This window comes from Erythrolamprus reginae, chromosome 2 (genome assembly GCF_031021105.1).
Source record: "Erythrolamprus reginae isolate rEryReg1 chromosome 2, rEryReg1.hap1, whole genome shotgun sequence".
Lineage (NCBI taxonomy): Eukaryota > Metazoa > Chordata > Lepidosauria > Squamata > Dipsadidae > Erythrolamprus > Erythrolamprus reginae.
The window spans coordinates 44,315,373-44,331,009 of NC_091951.1; the positions used below are offsets into that span (position 1 = coordinate 44,315,373).

Consider the following 15,637-nt stretch of genomic DNA (forward strand, 5'->3'; position numbering starts at 1 on the left):
TGTGGGAAGGGTTTATAAACACTTAAAACAATGAAAACTTACCAAACAATTACATTATAAATACTTAAATAAGTACTATCAGTCGATAAATTCCCCATCGCGGATTTCACCTATCGCGGCCGGGTCTGGAACGTAACACCAGCGATAGGTGAGGGACTACTGTATTGATACAGTGCTACCTCTACCCAAGAACGCCTCTACTTAAGAACTTTTCTAGATAAGAACCAGGTGTACAAGATTTTTTTGCCTCTTCTTAAGAACCATTTTCTACTTAAGAACCCGAGGCCGGAAAAATTTCCCAGGAAATTTGAGAGTGGCACGAAGGTCCGGCCAGTTTCCTGCCATTCCCCCTGGGTTTCTCTCTCTGGCGCAGTGTATGGGAGGCGCGTGCTCTTCCTCGCCGTCTCAGAGTCCCTCTTTTTTTTTTTAAGCCTTAAAGTTTTGGATTTTTTGGATTCCCCTCCCCTTCTTCCTTCGACAGCGACTGTCCTCCTCCTCCTCTTCTTCCTCCTCCTCCCACCCAAATTCTGAGCTTTTATTTCTTTCCTAATGGGTTTCCACGCAATACAGTGATACCTCGTCTTACGAACTCCTCTTCATACGAACTTTTCATGATACGAACCCAGTGTTTAAGATTTTTTTGCCTCTTATTCCGAACTATTTTCACCTTACGAACCCGCCGGGATTTCTCTGAGGCTCCTCGATTCCCTTCATTTTTGCCAGCGCTGCTTTGAATCCCAGCGACAAACTCCCCCCTTCCAAACTGCATGGGGAAAAGACTGGGTGGGCAAAAACGGGAGGGACCCATGGAGCTCAAGAGGAGAAAGGTGTGGGGAAAATGAGCAGAACGGGGTGGGCAAAAACAGGAGGGAAAGACCCATGGAGCTCAAGAGGAGAAAGGTGTGGGGAAAATGAGCAGAACGGGGTGGGCAAAAACAGGAGGGAAAGACCCATGGAGCTCAAGAGGAGAAAGGTGTGGGGAAAATGAGCAGAATGGGGTGGGCAAAAACAGGAGGGAAAGACCCATGGAGCTCAAGAGGAGAAAGGTGTGGGGAAAATGAGCAGAACGGGGTGGGCAAAAACAGGAGGGAAAGACCCATGGAGCTCAAGAGGAGAAAGGTGTGGGGAAAATGAGCAGAACGGGGTGGGCAAAAACAGGAGGGAAAGACCCATGGAGCTCAAGAGGAGAAAGGTGTGGGGAAAATGAGCAGAACGGGGTGGGCAAAAACAGGAGGGAAAGACCCATGGAGCTCAAGAGGAGAAAGGTGTGGGGAAAATGAGCAGAACGGGGTGGGCAAAAACAGGAGGGAAAGACCCATGGAGCTCAAGAGGAGAAAGGTGTGGGGAAAATGAGCAGAATGGGGTGGGCAAAAACAGGAGGGAAAGACCCATGGAGCTCAAGAGAGGCTCTTTTCGCCTTGCTTCATTGGGACTGCCACCTCTTGCCACCTCTTGCTGTCACTCCCCCCACTCCTTTCGCCTCAGCTTAGTCTGACCCCCCGCTTTTTTTTTTTAAGCCTTAATGTTTTGGATTTTCCTAATGGGCTTGCAGGTATTATTGGCTTTTCCATTGATTCCTATGGGAACATTTTTTCATCTTATGAACTTTTCACCTTACGAACCTCCTCCGGGAACCAATTAAGTTCGTAAGACGAGGTATTACTGTATTTGCTTTTACATTGATTCTTATGCGAAAAATTGCTTCTACTTAAACTTTTCTACTTAAGAACCTGGTCACGGAATGAATTAAGTTCTTAAGTAGAGGTCTTACTCTATTTTGGTTCAGTTTTTTAAAATTACCACAGGAGGTGGAAGTGTTTCAAGGCCTTTTTAAAAAAATATGTGCAGTAGAAACTTTCTTTGTTCCGTGTGAACGGTTACCATTAAAAAACCAAGTCTTTATCTAAATGAGTTCAGTTGGTAGATTAAAGCCGGATGGAGATGTATCCTGCAGTGTCGAACGTATGCACCAGTCATCGACTGCATCACATATCAACAGATTTAAGCCAGAAGGTAAGTGGCCAGGATCCTTCCAGATCCTATTTAGTATGAGCCATGCAAACCGCGGGGGTGATGCTCCATTCAGTAGTAATGCCTTGGGTTAGGAAAAGGCCACAGATGCTAGCCGTTGATGCCCTTAGGAAAAGCTTTAAGGTTTTGGGCTGTTTCTTCATGTACGTCAGCTGCCACATTCTAATTAAGAACATCGGGAGAATTCTGCTGAATTAAATCCGTGACTCACCTGGCTCTGCAATTTCTTTTTCTATCAGATGGTGAATAAAAACACTGGCTTCTGCCTCTTTTTCACAGAAAGTGGCTACCAAAAGCAGGCTGCTTTTATATAAATATAAAATCAGCTGAGGTTTTTTTTTAAGAGTCTCAAAGTTTGTTATAAAGAATAAGCTTTGGTGAACTGCATTTTGTTTGTTTGTTTGTTTATTTGTTTGTTTATCTATCTATCTATCTATCTATCTATCTAGTCTGTCTATCATCTATCTATCTATCTATCTATCTATCTATCTATCTATCTATCATCTATCTATCTATCTATCTATCTATCATCTATCTAGTCTGTCTATCATCTCTCTCACTCTCTCTCTCTCTCTCTCTCTATCTATCTAGTCTGTCTATCATCTCTCTCTCTCTCGCTCTCTCTAGTCTGTCTGTCTGTCTGTCTGTCTGTCTATCATCTGTCTATCTATCTAGTCTGTCTATCATCTCTCTCTCTCTCTCTCTAGTCTGTCTATCATCTATCTATCTATCTATCTATCTATCTATCAATCAATCATCTATCTATCATCTATCTATCTATCTATCTATCTATCTATCTATCTATCCTCTATCTATCTATCTATCTATCTATCTATCTATCTATCTATCTATCTATCTAGTTATCTAGCTATCTAGCTATCTAGCTATCTAGCTAGCATTGAATTATGGGTGTGGGCACTTGTGCATGCGCGATAGCGCATGGACAAGCTCTTTCAGTACTGGAGGGAAAAAAGGTTTGCCATCATTGGTAGAGGACAGGGGGAGGCAAAGTTGGCTCTTGTATGACATGTGGACTTCAACTCCCAGAATTCCTGAGCTAGCATGATTGGCTCAGGAATTCTGGGAGTTGAAGTGCACATGTCAAACAAGAGCCAACTTTGCCTACCCCTGATATAGGACAACATGGAATTATAAGGCATTAACAATGTCAAAACTGATACTAATCCCATGGCATGAAACGAGTTTGGGAGTTATAAAGCTAAGAAACCAAATTTTGTTTCTCTCCCTTCCATACTAAAAGAAACAACTTCACTGATAGATGGGTGCACACAACACAGCATCAATGTTGCCTTTTCTTTCAATCCAGATCGCCTCAAGCAAGCCAGGCAGTATGCGGAGAGAGCCATCAAGGTAATGATATTGACTGAATTTCCCTCCCTAGATCCCCTTCTCTAGATCAACCTTAGTGTGCAGAGAAGAGCAACAAAGGGGACCAGTGGCTAAAACATATGAAGAGCATATGCAGGAATTAGGTATGTCCAATTTAATGAAAAAAAGGATTGGGGTGACATGATAGTAGGGTTCCAATATCTGAGGGGCTGCCAGAAAGAAGAGAGAGTCAGCCTATCTCCCAAAGCACCACAAGAAACAATGGATAAAAACTAACTAAGGAGTGGAGGGGTGGTGGAGCTTCACAGAGCTACCCGTCACAGAGAACGGAACTGTTCTATCCCAGCGCCAAGCCCCCAGAAATCAGATGCACACCACCGGATTAACTAGTAAAGGATTCTACTATGTACAAGAAATATTTGCAGTTAAAATCTTTTTGAAAAGGAAAGTAAAGTCTTATCAGCTGGCTAGCATCCCAGAAAGAGATAAGCATGATAATAATTACCAAGTTGAAACAAGATTCAGAAGCGGAGATGTTCAGAAATTGGCTGGAAGCCCAGAGCTCCTCAGAAAGCTATAAACTAAATGCTAGAATGAGCTACATTGTTCTCTGCATGGCGTGATTCAATCTTAAATACCCTGAGGTGTGGCCCAGTAGTTAGCAGTGCTATTCACGAGTAAACTTCCTTTTGAATAACCACTCATGCCTCCTAGAGGCCCTGCGAATCCTAGCATCAAGAAGAGACTTCTCTTCTCCTGAGTTACTCATCTCAGAAGGTGGAGAAGGGCCTAGTTGTTCTTCAGTCTCTGACACACGTCCTCTTCGTTGTCAGTCTCGGGTGCCTGGGATACAGGACGCTGTACATCGCCTCCACTGTCACTGTGTCCTCTGGGCCCATGACTAATTGTGCAGGACACGAGCAGGACACGACAGGAGCTCTCCGTTCCTGTGCTGGCTTCTTCATGCTTGTGGGCTCTGAAAGCCAAAGCTGCCTTGTAGGAGTGGCAAAGCTAAGGAGGGGCGCTCTGAGAGATCACAGGAGAGATTTCAACAAGAAAAAGAGTCCTTCTAAGATGGCTGCCATGAAACTGGGACAGTGATGACCATCTAAGCACAGTGCAGGTGTGGACTTTGGTGAACAGTGTGTGAACTGGGTGAGAAGAATTCTTTTTATTCAAATATTAACCCCAGAAGAATATCCAGGAAGACAGTGGCTCACAACTATTTTTAAAAGTAGCAGCGACCAAGCACTTTGAGAAAACTTTAAGATTAAAATTGAAGAAAAATAATTTAAGGGGGAAAGGCAGAAAAATTGTTAAAATACAGAAAATAAGACTTTCAAATTGGTTAGGCACTACCTTGGCTTGGCATTTTGAAATGCTGAAATCATCTACTTAAACAATGTTATTTTTAAATTGTGGCAAATGGAAAAACTGGTTAATATAGAAATATAATCCAGGAGTGCCACCTGCTGGTGAAGGGAAGAATAATGTACAGTAATCCCAAAACCTTGGAAATATTTGATTACTGGGGATTTAAATGTGATAGCAAGAAATGATCCCCGAAGATACAGGACTGAATTTATAGATGGACTAAGGAAGTTCTGGAAAAAACTATGGGACTATCCAGAGGAAGAGGTTGATCAACTTTGGGATAGAAAGAACTAAGAATATTGAATTTTTTGAGAATTTTGCTATAGGTTTGAATATATGGTTTTTGGATTATTGGACAAAAGTGGGATACTATAAAACCTAATGAGATGCTTCATCAAGGAGAAAGGAATGGAATTTGGGAAGAGATGCTGTCGGCAATTCAAAGTACATGGGAGACACTGATAAGACATTTTAAGGAAATTATATATTTATATTTATTAGATTTGTATGCCGCCTCTCTCTGAAGACTCGGATTCAAAATTATGAATCAAATAGAGAACATGGATGGAATCCTGAGAAATATAAAAACAATGATGACCAAGATGCCCAGGAAGAGTAGATGAAAAAATGGAACAGACAAAAAAAAACAAGATAACAAGGAGATAACAAAAATAATAAGGATTGATGACATAAGCCAAGGGGAGAGTATTCCAAGGGAATTAAAAAAGGAACCAGAGAATTAGGAAGATTCTTATGGGAGAGAGATAGGGACAAGAGTAGATATTTTGGGAACTAGATAATGGAGAAGGGCAGAGATGGGAGAAGTGTTTAAAATGAGTAGCCAAGATGTGGAAGCAGACAGAAATAAAGATCCCACAGAGGACTACGGGAATCCAGCTAAGAAATGAACAATGAAAGTTTTAAAGCAGGTAAGAGATTATGGTTAGAAATGGAATATGTTTAAATACAATAGTGGCACAATCAAAGTTAAAATAGGGAGGGAAACAAGAGAGAGGGGAATTAATAGAATACACGTTCTCATATAATAAGAAGTAATAATAAGAAGTGAAATTAGAATTTGAATGACGGTATTACTAACTATTTATTATTATTATTATTATTATTATTATTATTATTATTATTATTATTATTATTATTATTATTATTTATTGGATTTGTATGCCGCCCCTCTCCGTAGACTCCGTATACTTAAATAATATGGTGACTGGCATAAAAATAATATATTGAACTACTGATTAAATAAATAGTGAAAGATTATAATTCAAGAAGAATATATGTACTGTATGTTTAAATATGGTTAAAATGTTTTATTTGTATTAAAATGTATGGCATGCAGAATACTGTATGGTGATTGACATAAAAACAACATACAGTATTTGAAATATTGAATAGCTAAATAATGAAAAATTATAAGTTGAACAAGCAACTAATGGAAGATTTTAATTTAATATAAATGTTAGTATTATTATTAGAATTATATAAGCTTGCTAAAATATTAAATAATGAAATATTGTGATTTAATAAAATATGTATATTACTAGAACTATATAAGCTTCTTAAATGAAACAAATATGATTAATACTATTCTATTTGTATCAAAATGTATGACATTCAGGTGCCACACGCATTGATATGTTTGTAAAAAATAAAAAATGAAAGACTTGGGGGTGAAAAGAAACTAATTAAGGAGAGAAGTAACATAGAACTAAGGAGAAATTTCCTGACAGTGAGAACAATGAATTGGCGGAATGGCTTTGCTCCAGAAGTTGTGGGTGCTGCCTCACTGGAGAATTTGAAGAAGAGATTGGACAATCATTTGTCTGATATAAGGCAGCAATCAGTGAAGGGCTACCCAAATTTTTACGACCACACTGTGGGCGTGGCTTAAGCAGGACGTCCTGCATTTTCTTTCAACATCTTTCAATGCAAATTTGGTGCCCTGGGGTGGAGCTCCATTTTCGCTACCCCACTGCGTCCGCCCACCCCCCATCCAGGCAGCCGCCCACCCCTGCTAGCAATCCTCAGTCTTTTCAGGTTGGCAGCCTGGTAGGAGCGGGAAAGAGGAGAGTCAGGCCCTCCGCTCATATACCGTAAGACACACCGGAATATAAGACACACCTTGATTTTAGACGTGGAAAACAAGGAAAAAAGTATTCTGAAATAAATGGTGTAGTAATATATTATTTTATTTTATTTATTTATTCATTTATTCATTTGTCCAATACACAAATACATAGGAAGAAAGATAGACATGTGGTAATATATATAAGGGTAAAAGTGAACTTAGAGGAGAGGATATATGAAAGGAAGAGAATATATATGATAAGTGAAAGAAAGGAAAGACAATTGGACAGGGGACGAAAGGCACACTAGTGCACTTATGTACGCCCCTTACTGGCCTCTTAGGAACCTGGAGAGGTCAATCGTGGAGAGTCTAAGGGAGAAATGTTGGGGGTTAGGGGTTGACACAATTGAGTCCGGTAATGAGTTCCATGCTTCGATGACTCGGTTGTTGAAATCATATTTTTTACAGTCAAGTTTGGAGCAGTTCGTATTAAGTTTGAATCTGTTGCATGCTCTTGTGTTATTGCGGTTGAAGCTGAAGTAGTCATTGACCGGTAGGACATTGCAGCATATGATCTTGTGGGCAATACTCAGATCGTGTTTTAAGCACCGTAGTTCTAGGCTTTCTAGGCCCAGGATTGTAAGTCTATTTTCGTAGGATATTCTGTTTCGAGTGGAGGAGTAAAGGGCTCTTCTGGTGAAATATCTTTGGACATTTTCGAGGGTGTTGATGTCTGAGATGTGGTATGGTATTTTACTTAATAAAATACTAGTGTAGTAGAATACTTTTTACAACCAGGTACACTTTTTACAAACTTCAAACTTGGCAGCTTTAATGTGGACTTCAACTCCCAGAATTCCTCCTCCAGTCAAGCTAGTTAGGGTAATTAGAAGGCAAAAGTAGCTCTCTTTGTTCCAAAAAATGGGCCATTTGGGGGCATTTTTTCACAAAACTTGGGTGGGCAAAGGATCTGGGAAGCCTGCAGGGAGCTCCTGGGTGTGATGGCAAAAATTGTCCTGTTTTTGTAAAAAAAAAGTGGGCAAAAATTCCCCATTTCCCACAAAATATGGGTATTTTTGCCATTCCCCAGCACCCAGGAGCTCCCTGCAGGCTTCTCAGATCCTCTTTTAAAAAATGGGGCTTGGGAGCGGGGATTTGGGACAGCAAAAATGGCTGCATTCCGTGTATAAGACGCACCAACACCCTCTTTTAGGGAGGAAAGGGTGAGTCTTATACTTTGAAAAATACGGTAAGTCGAGTTACAAATGCAGGCTGGCCTGCCACTTGCACAGCTCAGTGGTGAATAGGCCAAGGCCCTGTAGTGGACTATGGCCCAGGGATTTGGGACCCTTGATATATGGCTTCCTGCTTGAGCAGGTGGGTTGGACTAGAAGACCTCCAAGGTCCCTTCTAACTCTGTTATTCTGCCATTGAAACCTTTCCCTTTGTTTTGGAACATTGCCCCCTAAGCAATGTTTCGGTCTTCCCTCTGCAGTGCAAAGTAGCTAATCCTCTAATTGTCCTGCCAACTCCTAGCAAAGGAAGATCTTCATGGTCCACGGCCCGTACCCCATCATCCGAAGACAACTTCTTGTCAGAGGCTGGGTGGAGAGGAAGTTCCCAAAGATGCCTAAAGCGGTGGCTAAGCGGGAACGTTTCCCTGATGGCGAAGCTGATGAAGATGGCGATGACAGCGATGTGTCTGATGACTGTAAGAATCAAACAAATGCATATACACCCCGCTGGGTTTCTTTGTTTTTTTCCTTTTTGTTTTAACTCCTGTTTAATTCAGTTCAATTCAATTTATTAGACTTGTATGCCGCCCCTCTCCAAGGACCCGGAGCGGCTTAAGCTTAATTTTTTTATTTTTATTTTATTTATTTATTTATTTATTTATTTATTTATTTATTCATTCATTCATTCATTCATTCATTCATTCATTCATTCATTTATTTATTCATTCATTTATTTATTTATTTTGTCCAATACACAATGAGGGTTTTAGTGGGTATATATCTATATACACATAGTAAAATACATGATGAAGGTTATAGAGGAGATACTCATAATAAAATATATCTAAGAAATAATAGAAAAGAAGATATAGTAATAGAACAAATCAATGAAAGAATAGAAAAAGAGATATAGGAATAGAGGAAAGGTATAGGAGATATAGGAGAGCAATAGGACAGGGGACGGAAGGCACTCTAGTGCATTTGTACTCGCCCCTTAATTTTTCCGCAGACTGATGTGTACAACTGCTTTTTTAAAAAAAGAAAAGAAGATAGAATTTAGCAATAGCGCTTAGACCTATAAACCACTTCACAGTGCTTTACAGTCCTCTCTAAGTGGTTTACAGGATCAGCATACAGCCCCCAGCAATCTGGGTTCTCCTCACAAGAGCCGGGTTGGCGCAGTGGTTAGAGTGCAGCACTGCAGGCTACTTCAGTTAATTGATAGCCGTAGTTCAACAGTTCAAATCTCACCACTGGCTCAAGGTTGACTCAGCCTTCCATCCTTCCGAGGTGGGTAAAACGAGGACCCAGATTGTTGGGGACAATAGGCTGCTTAGAGAGGGCTGTAAAAGCACGATAAAGTGGTATATAAGTCTAAATGCTATTGCTGTATTGCTATTTTACCGACCTTGGAAGGCTGAATCAACTTTCAGCTCTGTAAGGATCAAACTCCAGGCTGTGGGCAGAATAAGCCTGCAACATTACATTCTAACCACTGTGCCAAAATTAATATAAGACGCTGTCTTATTTTCGGGGAAACGGTACACACGCAGGAGAAGGAAAGCAGCATACGCATCACAATGGTAATGGCAGTAGCGGCAACCCGCACCTGAATACAACCTCCAATGGACAATAACACCTGACACATGACAACTATGTCATCATTTCTTTTACAAATTTTATTTTACGAAAAGAAAGCCAAAATGGAGAAGCCGTGCGTGAATCACTAAGTACATCTGATGATTCAGGGACGGTGCAACTGTCATAAATATTAACCAGTTCATGAGCATGCAAAAGAATTTGATCCACACACTGCGATTATTATTATTATTATTATTATTATTATTATTATTATTATTATTATTATTTATTAGATTTGTTTGCTGCCCCTCTCCGTAGACTTGGGGCGGCTCACAACAGTGATAAAAACAATACATGGTAACAAATCTAATAATTAAAATCTAAAATAACAGTTTTACATTAAAAAGTCTATAAAAAAACCCCCAATAATTAAAATACATACACACAGTCATATCATGCACAAAATTACATAGGCAAGGGGGGGATGTCTCAGTTCCCCCAAGCCTGACGACAGAGGTGGGTTTTAAGGAGTTTACAAAATGCAAGGAGGGTGGGGGCAGTCCTAATCTCTGGGGGGAGTTGATTCCAGAGGGTCAGAGCTGCCACAGAGAAGGCTCTTCCCCTGGGTCCCGCCAGACGACATTGTTTAGTCGATGGGACCCGAAGAAGACCAACTCTGTGGGACCTAACTGGCTGCTGGGATTCGTGCAGCAGAAGGCGGTCTCACAGATATCCTGGTCCGATGCCATGAAGGGCTTTATAGGTCATAACCAACATTTGAATTGTGACCGGAAACTGATCAGCAACCAATGCAGACTGCGGAGTGTTGGTGGGACATGGGCATACTTGGGGAAGCCCATGATTGCTCTTGCAGCTGCATTCTGCACGATCTGAAGTTTCCGAACACTTTTCAAAGGTAGCCCCATGTAGAGAGCAATGCTGCAACAGTGTGAAAAGCTGTTGTAAGTCACTTTTTTAAAGCGCTGCTGTAATTTTTGAAGAGTCACTAAATGAAGTAGGTGGCAATTCAAGGGTTTCCTGTAGGTCCATTGTACAACACCTCTAATTTTTATTCATTCTTTTTTCATACTACAGATGAGGAAGATGAAGATGAGCAGGATGATACTGATGGTATCTATAACCTCATGGTTAGTTTGGGGTACCGGAGTGATCTGCCCTTTAAACATCTTCACTTTATTACTGCGTGTTTGTTCCATTCTCCTCCACGTAAAATAGGAGCGGTCTACTTGGTTTCTCCCTTTCCCATCAAATTTATTTTGCACAGAAGCCCTGAGAGGTAAGTTGCTTTAGAGGGCAAACCGACCCCAATGGTGTCCTAGTCCAATGGGATTGTCTCAATCCAAGTCACAACATCCTTTGATCGCGTTCGTGTAACACGCTTAATTTGGTTACTGAACTTGATGGCTTGATTCTAGATTTTACACAATACGTTAAATAATAAACAAGCCCAACCCAACCAACTAGGTTCCCAAAACATGCTAAGGGTGCAGTCCCCAACTTTTCCAACTTGGCAGACCAGCAGGGGAGGGGTGTGTGTGTCATGACACATAGACAGAGGATGGTTCTGTGTGAGGGGCAAGTGCACACAAATGCGAGTGCCTGCTTCTTGTGCAAATGGAACTCTGTGTGCGCATAAATGTAAAATGTAAAGTAATGCACTTGGGGAAAAGGAATCCTCAATCTGAGTATTGTATTGGCAGTTCTGTGTTAGCAAATACTTCAAAAGAAAAGGATTTAGGGGTAGTGATTTCTGACAGTCTCAAAATGGGTGAACAGTGCAGTCAGGCGGTAGGGAAAGCAAGTAGGATGCTTGGCTGCATAGCTAGAGGTATAACAAGCAGGAAGAGGGAGATTATGATCCCGCTATATAGAATGCTGGTGAGACCACATTTGGAATACTGTGTTCAGTTCTGGAGACCTCACCTACAAAAAGATATTGACAAAATTGAACGGGTCCAAAGACGGGCTACAAGAATGGTGGAAGGCCTTAAGCATAAAACGTATCAGGAAAGACTTCATGAACTCAATCTGTATAGTCTGGAGGACAGAAGGAAAAGGGGGGACATGATCGAAACATTTAAATATATTAAAGGGTTAAATAAGGTCCAGGAGGAAAGTGTTTTTAATAGGAAAGTGAACACAAGAACAAGGGGACACAATCTGAAGTTAGTTGGGGGAAAGATCAAGAGCAACATGAGAAAATATTATTTTACTGAAAGAGTAGTAGATCCTTGGAACAAACTTCCAGCAGACGTGGTAGATAAATCCACAGTAACTGAATTTAAACATGCCTGGGATAAACATATATCCATCCTAAGATAAAATACAGAAAATAGTATAAGGGCAGACTCGATGGGCCATGAGGTCTTTTTCTGCCGTCAGACTTCTATGTTTCTATGTTTCTATGTTTCATATGTGCTCACCTGTTCCTTGCCTGGACACAGTCCGATAGTGGAATGCAGCCTATTTTATTTATTTTTATTTATTTTATTTATTTATTTTGTCCAATACATAATACACATTGAAGAGAAAGATATGTAATAATATAAGTAAAGAAAAGATATAAAAGTATAGGTGAACATATTTGAAAGGAAGAAAAGATAAATGAGATAAGGAGAGACAATTGGACAGGGGACGGAAGGCACTCTGGTGCACTTATGCACGCCCCTTACTGACCTCTAAGGAACCTGGAGAGGTCAATCGTGGATAGTCTAAGGAAAAATGTTGGGGGTTAGGGCTTGACACTACTGAGTCCGGTCATGAGTTCCATCCTTCGACAGCTCAGTTGCTGAAGTCATATTTTTTACAGTCAAGTTTGGAGCGGTTAATATTAAGTTTGAATCTGTTTGAGCCTAGGGCAGTGATGGTTAATTTTTCTTTCCCTTGGGTGCCGAAAGAGTGTACATATATGGTATCACACATGCGTGAGTGCCCACACACATAATTCAATGCCTGGGAAGGGTGAAAACAGCTTCCCCCGTCCCCCGGAGGCCCTCTGGAGGCTAGAAACGGCCCATTTCCCATGTTCTGGTGGGCCCAGTAGGCTCGTGTTTCGCCCTCCTCAGGCTCCAAAGGCTTCCCTGGAGCCAGGGGAGGGTAAAAACGCCATCCCCCATCCCCCAGAGGCACTTTGGAAGCCAAAAATGCCCTCCCAGAGCCTCTGTGTGAGCCAAAAATCAGCTGGCCGGCACACACATGCGCGTTGGAGCTGAGCTAGGGCAACAGCTCGCGTGCCAGCAGATATGGCTCCATGTGTGTTCTGTCGAGCTCTCTGATAGAATCCTCCCACAAATGCAAAGAGACAATTTCAGACACACACACGTTTGAAAATTCAAAACAAAGTTCTTTATAATGAAAATTCACTTAAACCAAGCCCTCTTTTGGTATAGCAAAGAGCACTTGTCTCCAAACAAACTGTCACTCATGTCTTCTTGGTCAGAGGAGCCTTCATCAGCAGATTCCACTGGGGGCAAAACAGGCCTGCAGTGTGTGGATGTCTCCCCCACATCCACACTCCTTGGGGCAGGAGCTGGGCCAGAGCTAATCACAACAGTGTGCCACCTGTGGCATCCATGCCATAGGTTTGACATCACTGGTATAGGATTTCCTGCCTAACCAGAGGGTTGGACTAGAACAGTGTTTCTCAACCTTGGCAACTTGAAGATATTTGGACTTCAACTCCCAGAATTCCCCAGCCAGCGAATGCTGGCTGGAGAATTCTGGGAATTGAAGTCCAGATATCTTCAAGTTGCCAAGGTTGGGAAACACTGGACTAGAAGACCTCCAAGAACTCTTCCAATTCTGTTATTCTACTCTACACCCCTCCACTCCACTCCACTCCATTCCATTCCATTCTAAACCCATTTATCAATGAATTCTTACAATTACCTGCCATTGGATTCTTTATTATCCCCTATTGATTTTCAAACGATAATGACCTGGTTTCTCATTATTACACTTCCACCCTTTGTCTTTGCCCACTGCTCCTTTTTGACCCTCTTTCATTGGCAGTCAAGGTTGGTTCGTAACCAGATCCCCTACTTCATCTGGACCAACCGGCGAGATGTGATCGATTGTCGCAGCCTGCGCAAGGACCAGATGATGAATCACTATGCCAAGGCAGGGACCTTCACTACCAAGGTGAGCAGAGGACCGTTACATAAGCATCTGGACCACACAAGTATGTATTTTTCAAGAGTTCTGGTGGCGCCGTGGGTTAGAATGCAGTATTGCAGACTAACTCTGCCTGTCACCAGAAGTTCGATCCTGACCGCCTCAAGGTTGACTCAGCCTTCCATCCGTCTAAGGTCGAACACTTAAACCCAGATTGTTGCGGGTTGACTTAGAGAGTGCTGTAAAGCACTGTGAAGCCATATATAATTTTAAGTGCTATTGCTATTGCTATATCCTCTCTCTCAGGTAGGGTTGTGTCTTAACCTGCGTAACCTGCCGTGGTTTGACCAAGCTGATGCAGATACATTTTTCCCACGGTGTTATCGTCTTGGAGCTAAAGATGAAAAACATGCTTTCATTGGTAAGAAGTATTCGCAACAACCGGTCAGCAGCAAACTGTTTCCCAACAGCCAGATAATACTGACACTGGTCAGTAGGCTGCCGTATTTTTGGAATATAAGACGCACTTTTTTCCTTCCTAAAAAAGGCTGATAATTTGTGAGTGTCTTATACAGTGGTTGCAAGTTAAGGACTATCTGTACAGTGGTACCTGTACTTACGAACTTAATTCGTTCCGTGACCAGGTTCTTAAGTAGAAAAGTTTGTAAGAAGAAGCAATTTTTTTCCATAGGAATCAATGTAAAAGCAAATAATGTGTGCGATTGGGGAAACCACAGGGAGGGTGGAGGCCCTGTTTCCTCCCAGGAGATTCCTAGAGAGGCTCCACGGAAGTTTCTTCCCACCTTTTCCGGCCCTGTTTCCTCCTAGGAGATTCCTAGAAAGGCCCCACAGAGGCTTCTTCCCGCCTCTTCCGGCCCTGTTTCCTCCCAAGAGATTCCTAGAGAGGCTCCACAGAGGCTTCTCCATGCCTTTTCCGGTTATAGTTTCGGAGACTCGGGTTTGTAAGTGGAAAATGGTTCTTGAGAAGAGGCAAAAAAATCTTGAATGCCCAGTTCTTATCTAGAAAAGATCGTAAGTAGAGGCATTTGTAGGTAGAGGTACCACTGTACTTTGAATGTGTTCTGTCGGGCTCTTTGGTAGAATCCTCCCAAAAATTCACAGGTACAAATTTCAGACACACACACATTTGAAAATTCAAAACAATGTTCTTTATAATGAAAATTCACTTAAACCAAGCCCTCTTTTGGTATAGCAAAGAGCACTCATCTCAAAACAAACTGGTAATTTGTACAAGTCCCTTATCAGTTCTGTGATGCTTAGTTTGCAGCTGTGAGGTAATTCACAGTCCTTCTTCTTTCACAAAGTGACACACACTTTGCCCTGGTTGAGTTTCAAAGCGGGGAAAAATCAGCACACAAAGGTCAAAGTCAGCAAGGCAGTCACGAAACACAATGATCAGATAATCCTCCACAATGGCCAAACCCACAGGCTGCTATTTATAGCAGCCTCACTAATTACCACAGCCCCACCCAACCACAGGTGGCCTCATTTTCTTTGATAATAATCTCTCAGTTGTTGCCTATGCATCGCTCTCCGCATGCGTGGCTGTATCATTCACTCTTGTTCCAAATCCAAGGAGGAGCTAGATAATTGATCTCCTTCTGAGCCCTCTGCCACACTCTCCTCCTCCCTGTCACTCATGTCTTCTTGGTCAGAGGAGCCTTCATCAGCAGATTCCACTGGGGGTAAAACAGGCCTGCAGCCTGTGGATGTCTCCCCCACATCCACAGTCGTTGGGGCAGGAACTGGGCCAGAGCTAATCACAACAGTAGCTTTTTTTTAAAGCTTATTTTTTCCAGCCCTAGCTAGCTGCTAATAATTTTCC

At 41.8% G+C, this 15,637-nt stretch overlaps 1 protein-coding gene across 5 annotated transcripts in view; it reads left to right on the forward strand.

Moving 5' to 3' along the window:
- Nucleotides 1-15,637, forward strand: part of LOC139160300 (tubulin tyrosine ligase 3-like) — a 60,704-nt gene that overhangs the window by 15,344 nt on the left and 29,723 nt on the right. For 4 of the 5 annotated variants that reach the window (XR_011557916.1, XM_070738021.1, XM_070738024.1 and 1 more), the window contains exons 4-9: nt 1,918-2,013; nt 3,359-3,402; nt 8,378-8,552; nt 10,753-10,805; nt 13,690-13,818; nt 14,098-14,212. Coding sequence is in view for 4 of the 5 variants with exons in the window: in XM_070738021.1 (XP_070594122.1) it covers nt 1,918-2,013; nt 3,359-3,402; nt 8,378-8,552; nt 10,753-10,805; nt 13,690-13,818; nt 14,098-14,212 (612 nt within the window). In the remaining variant the exon portion in view is untranslated. The remainder of the gene's footprint in view (nt 1-1,917; nt 2,014-3,358; nt 3,403-8,377; nt 8,553-10,752; nt 10,806-13,689; nt 13,819-14,097; nt 14,213-15,637) is intronic. The other variant, XM_070738023.1, reaches the window with a different exon arrangement.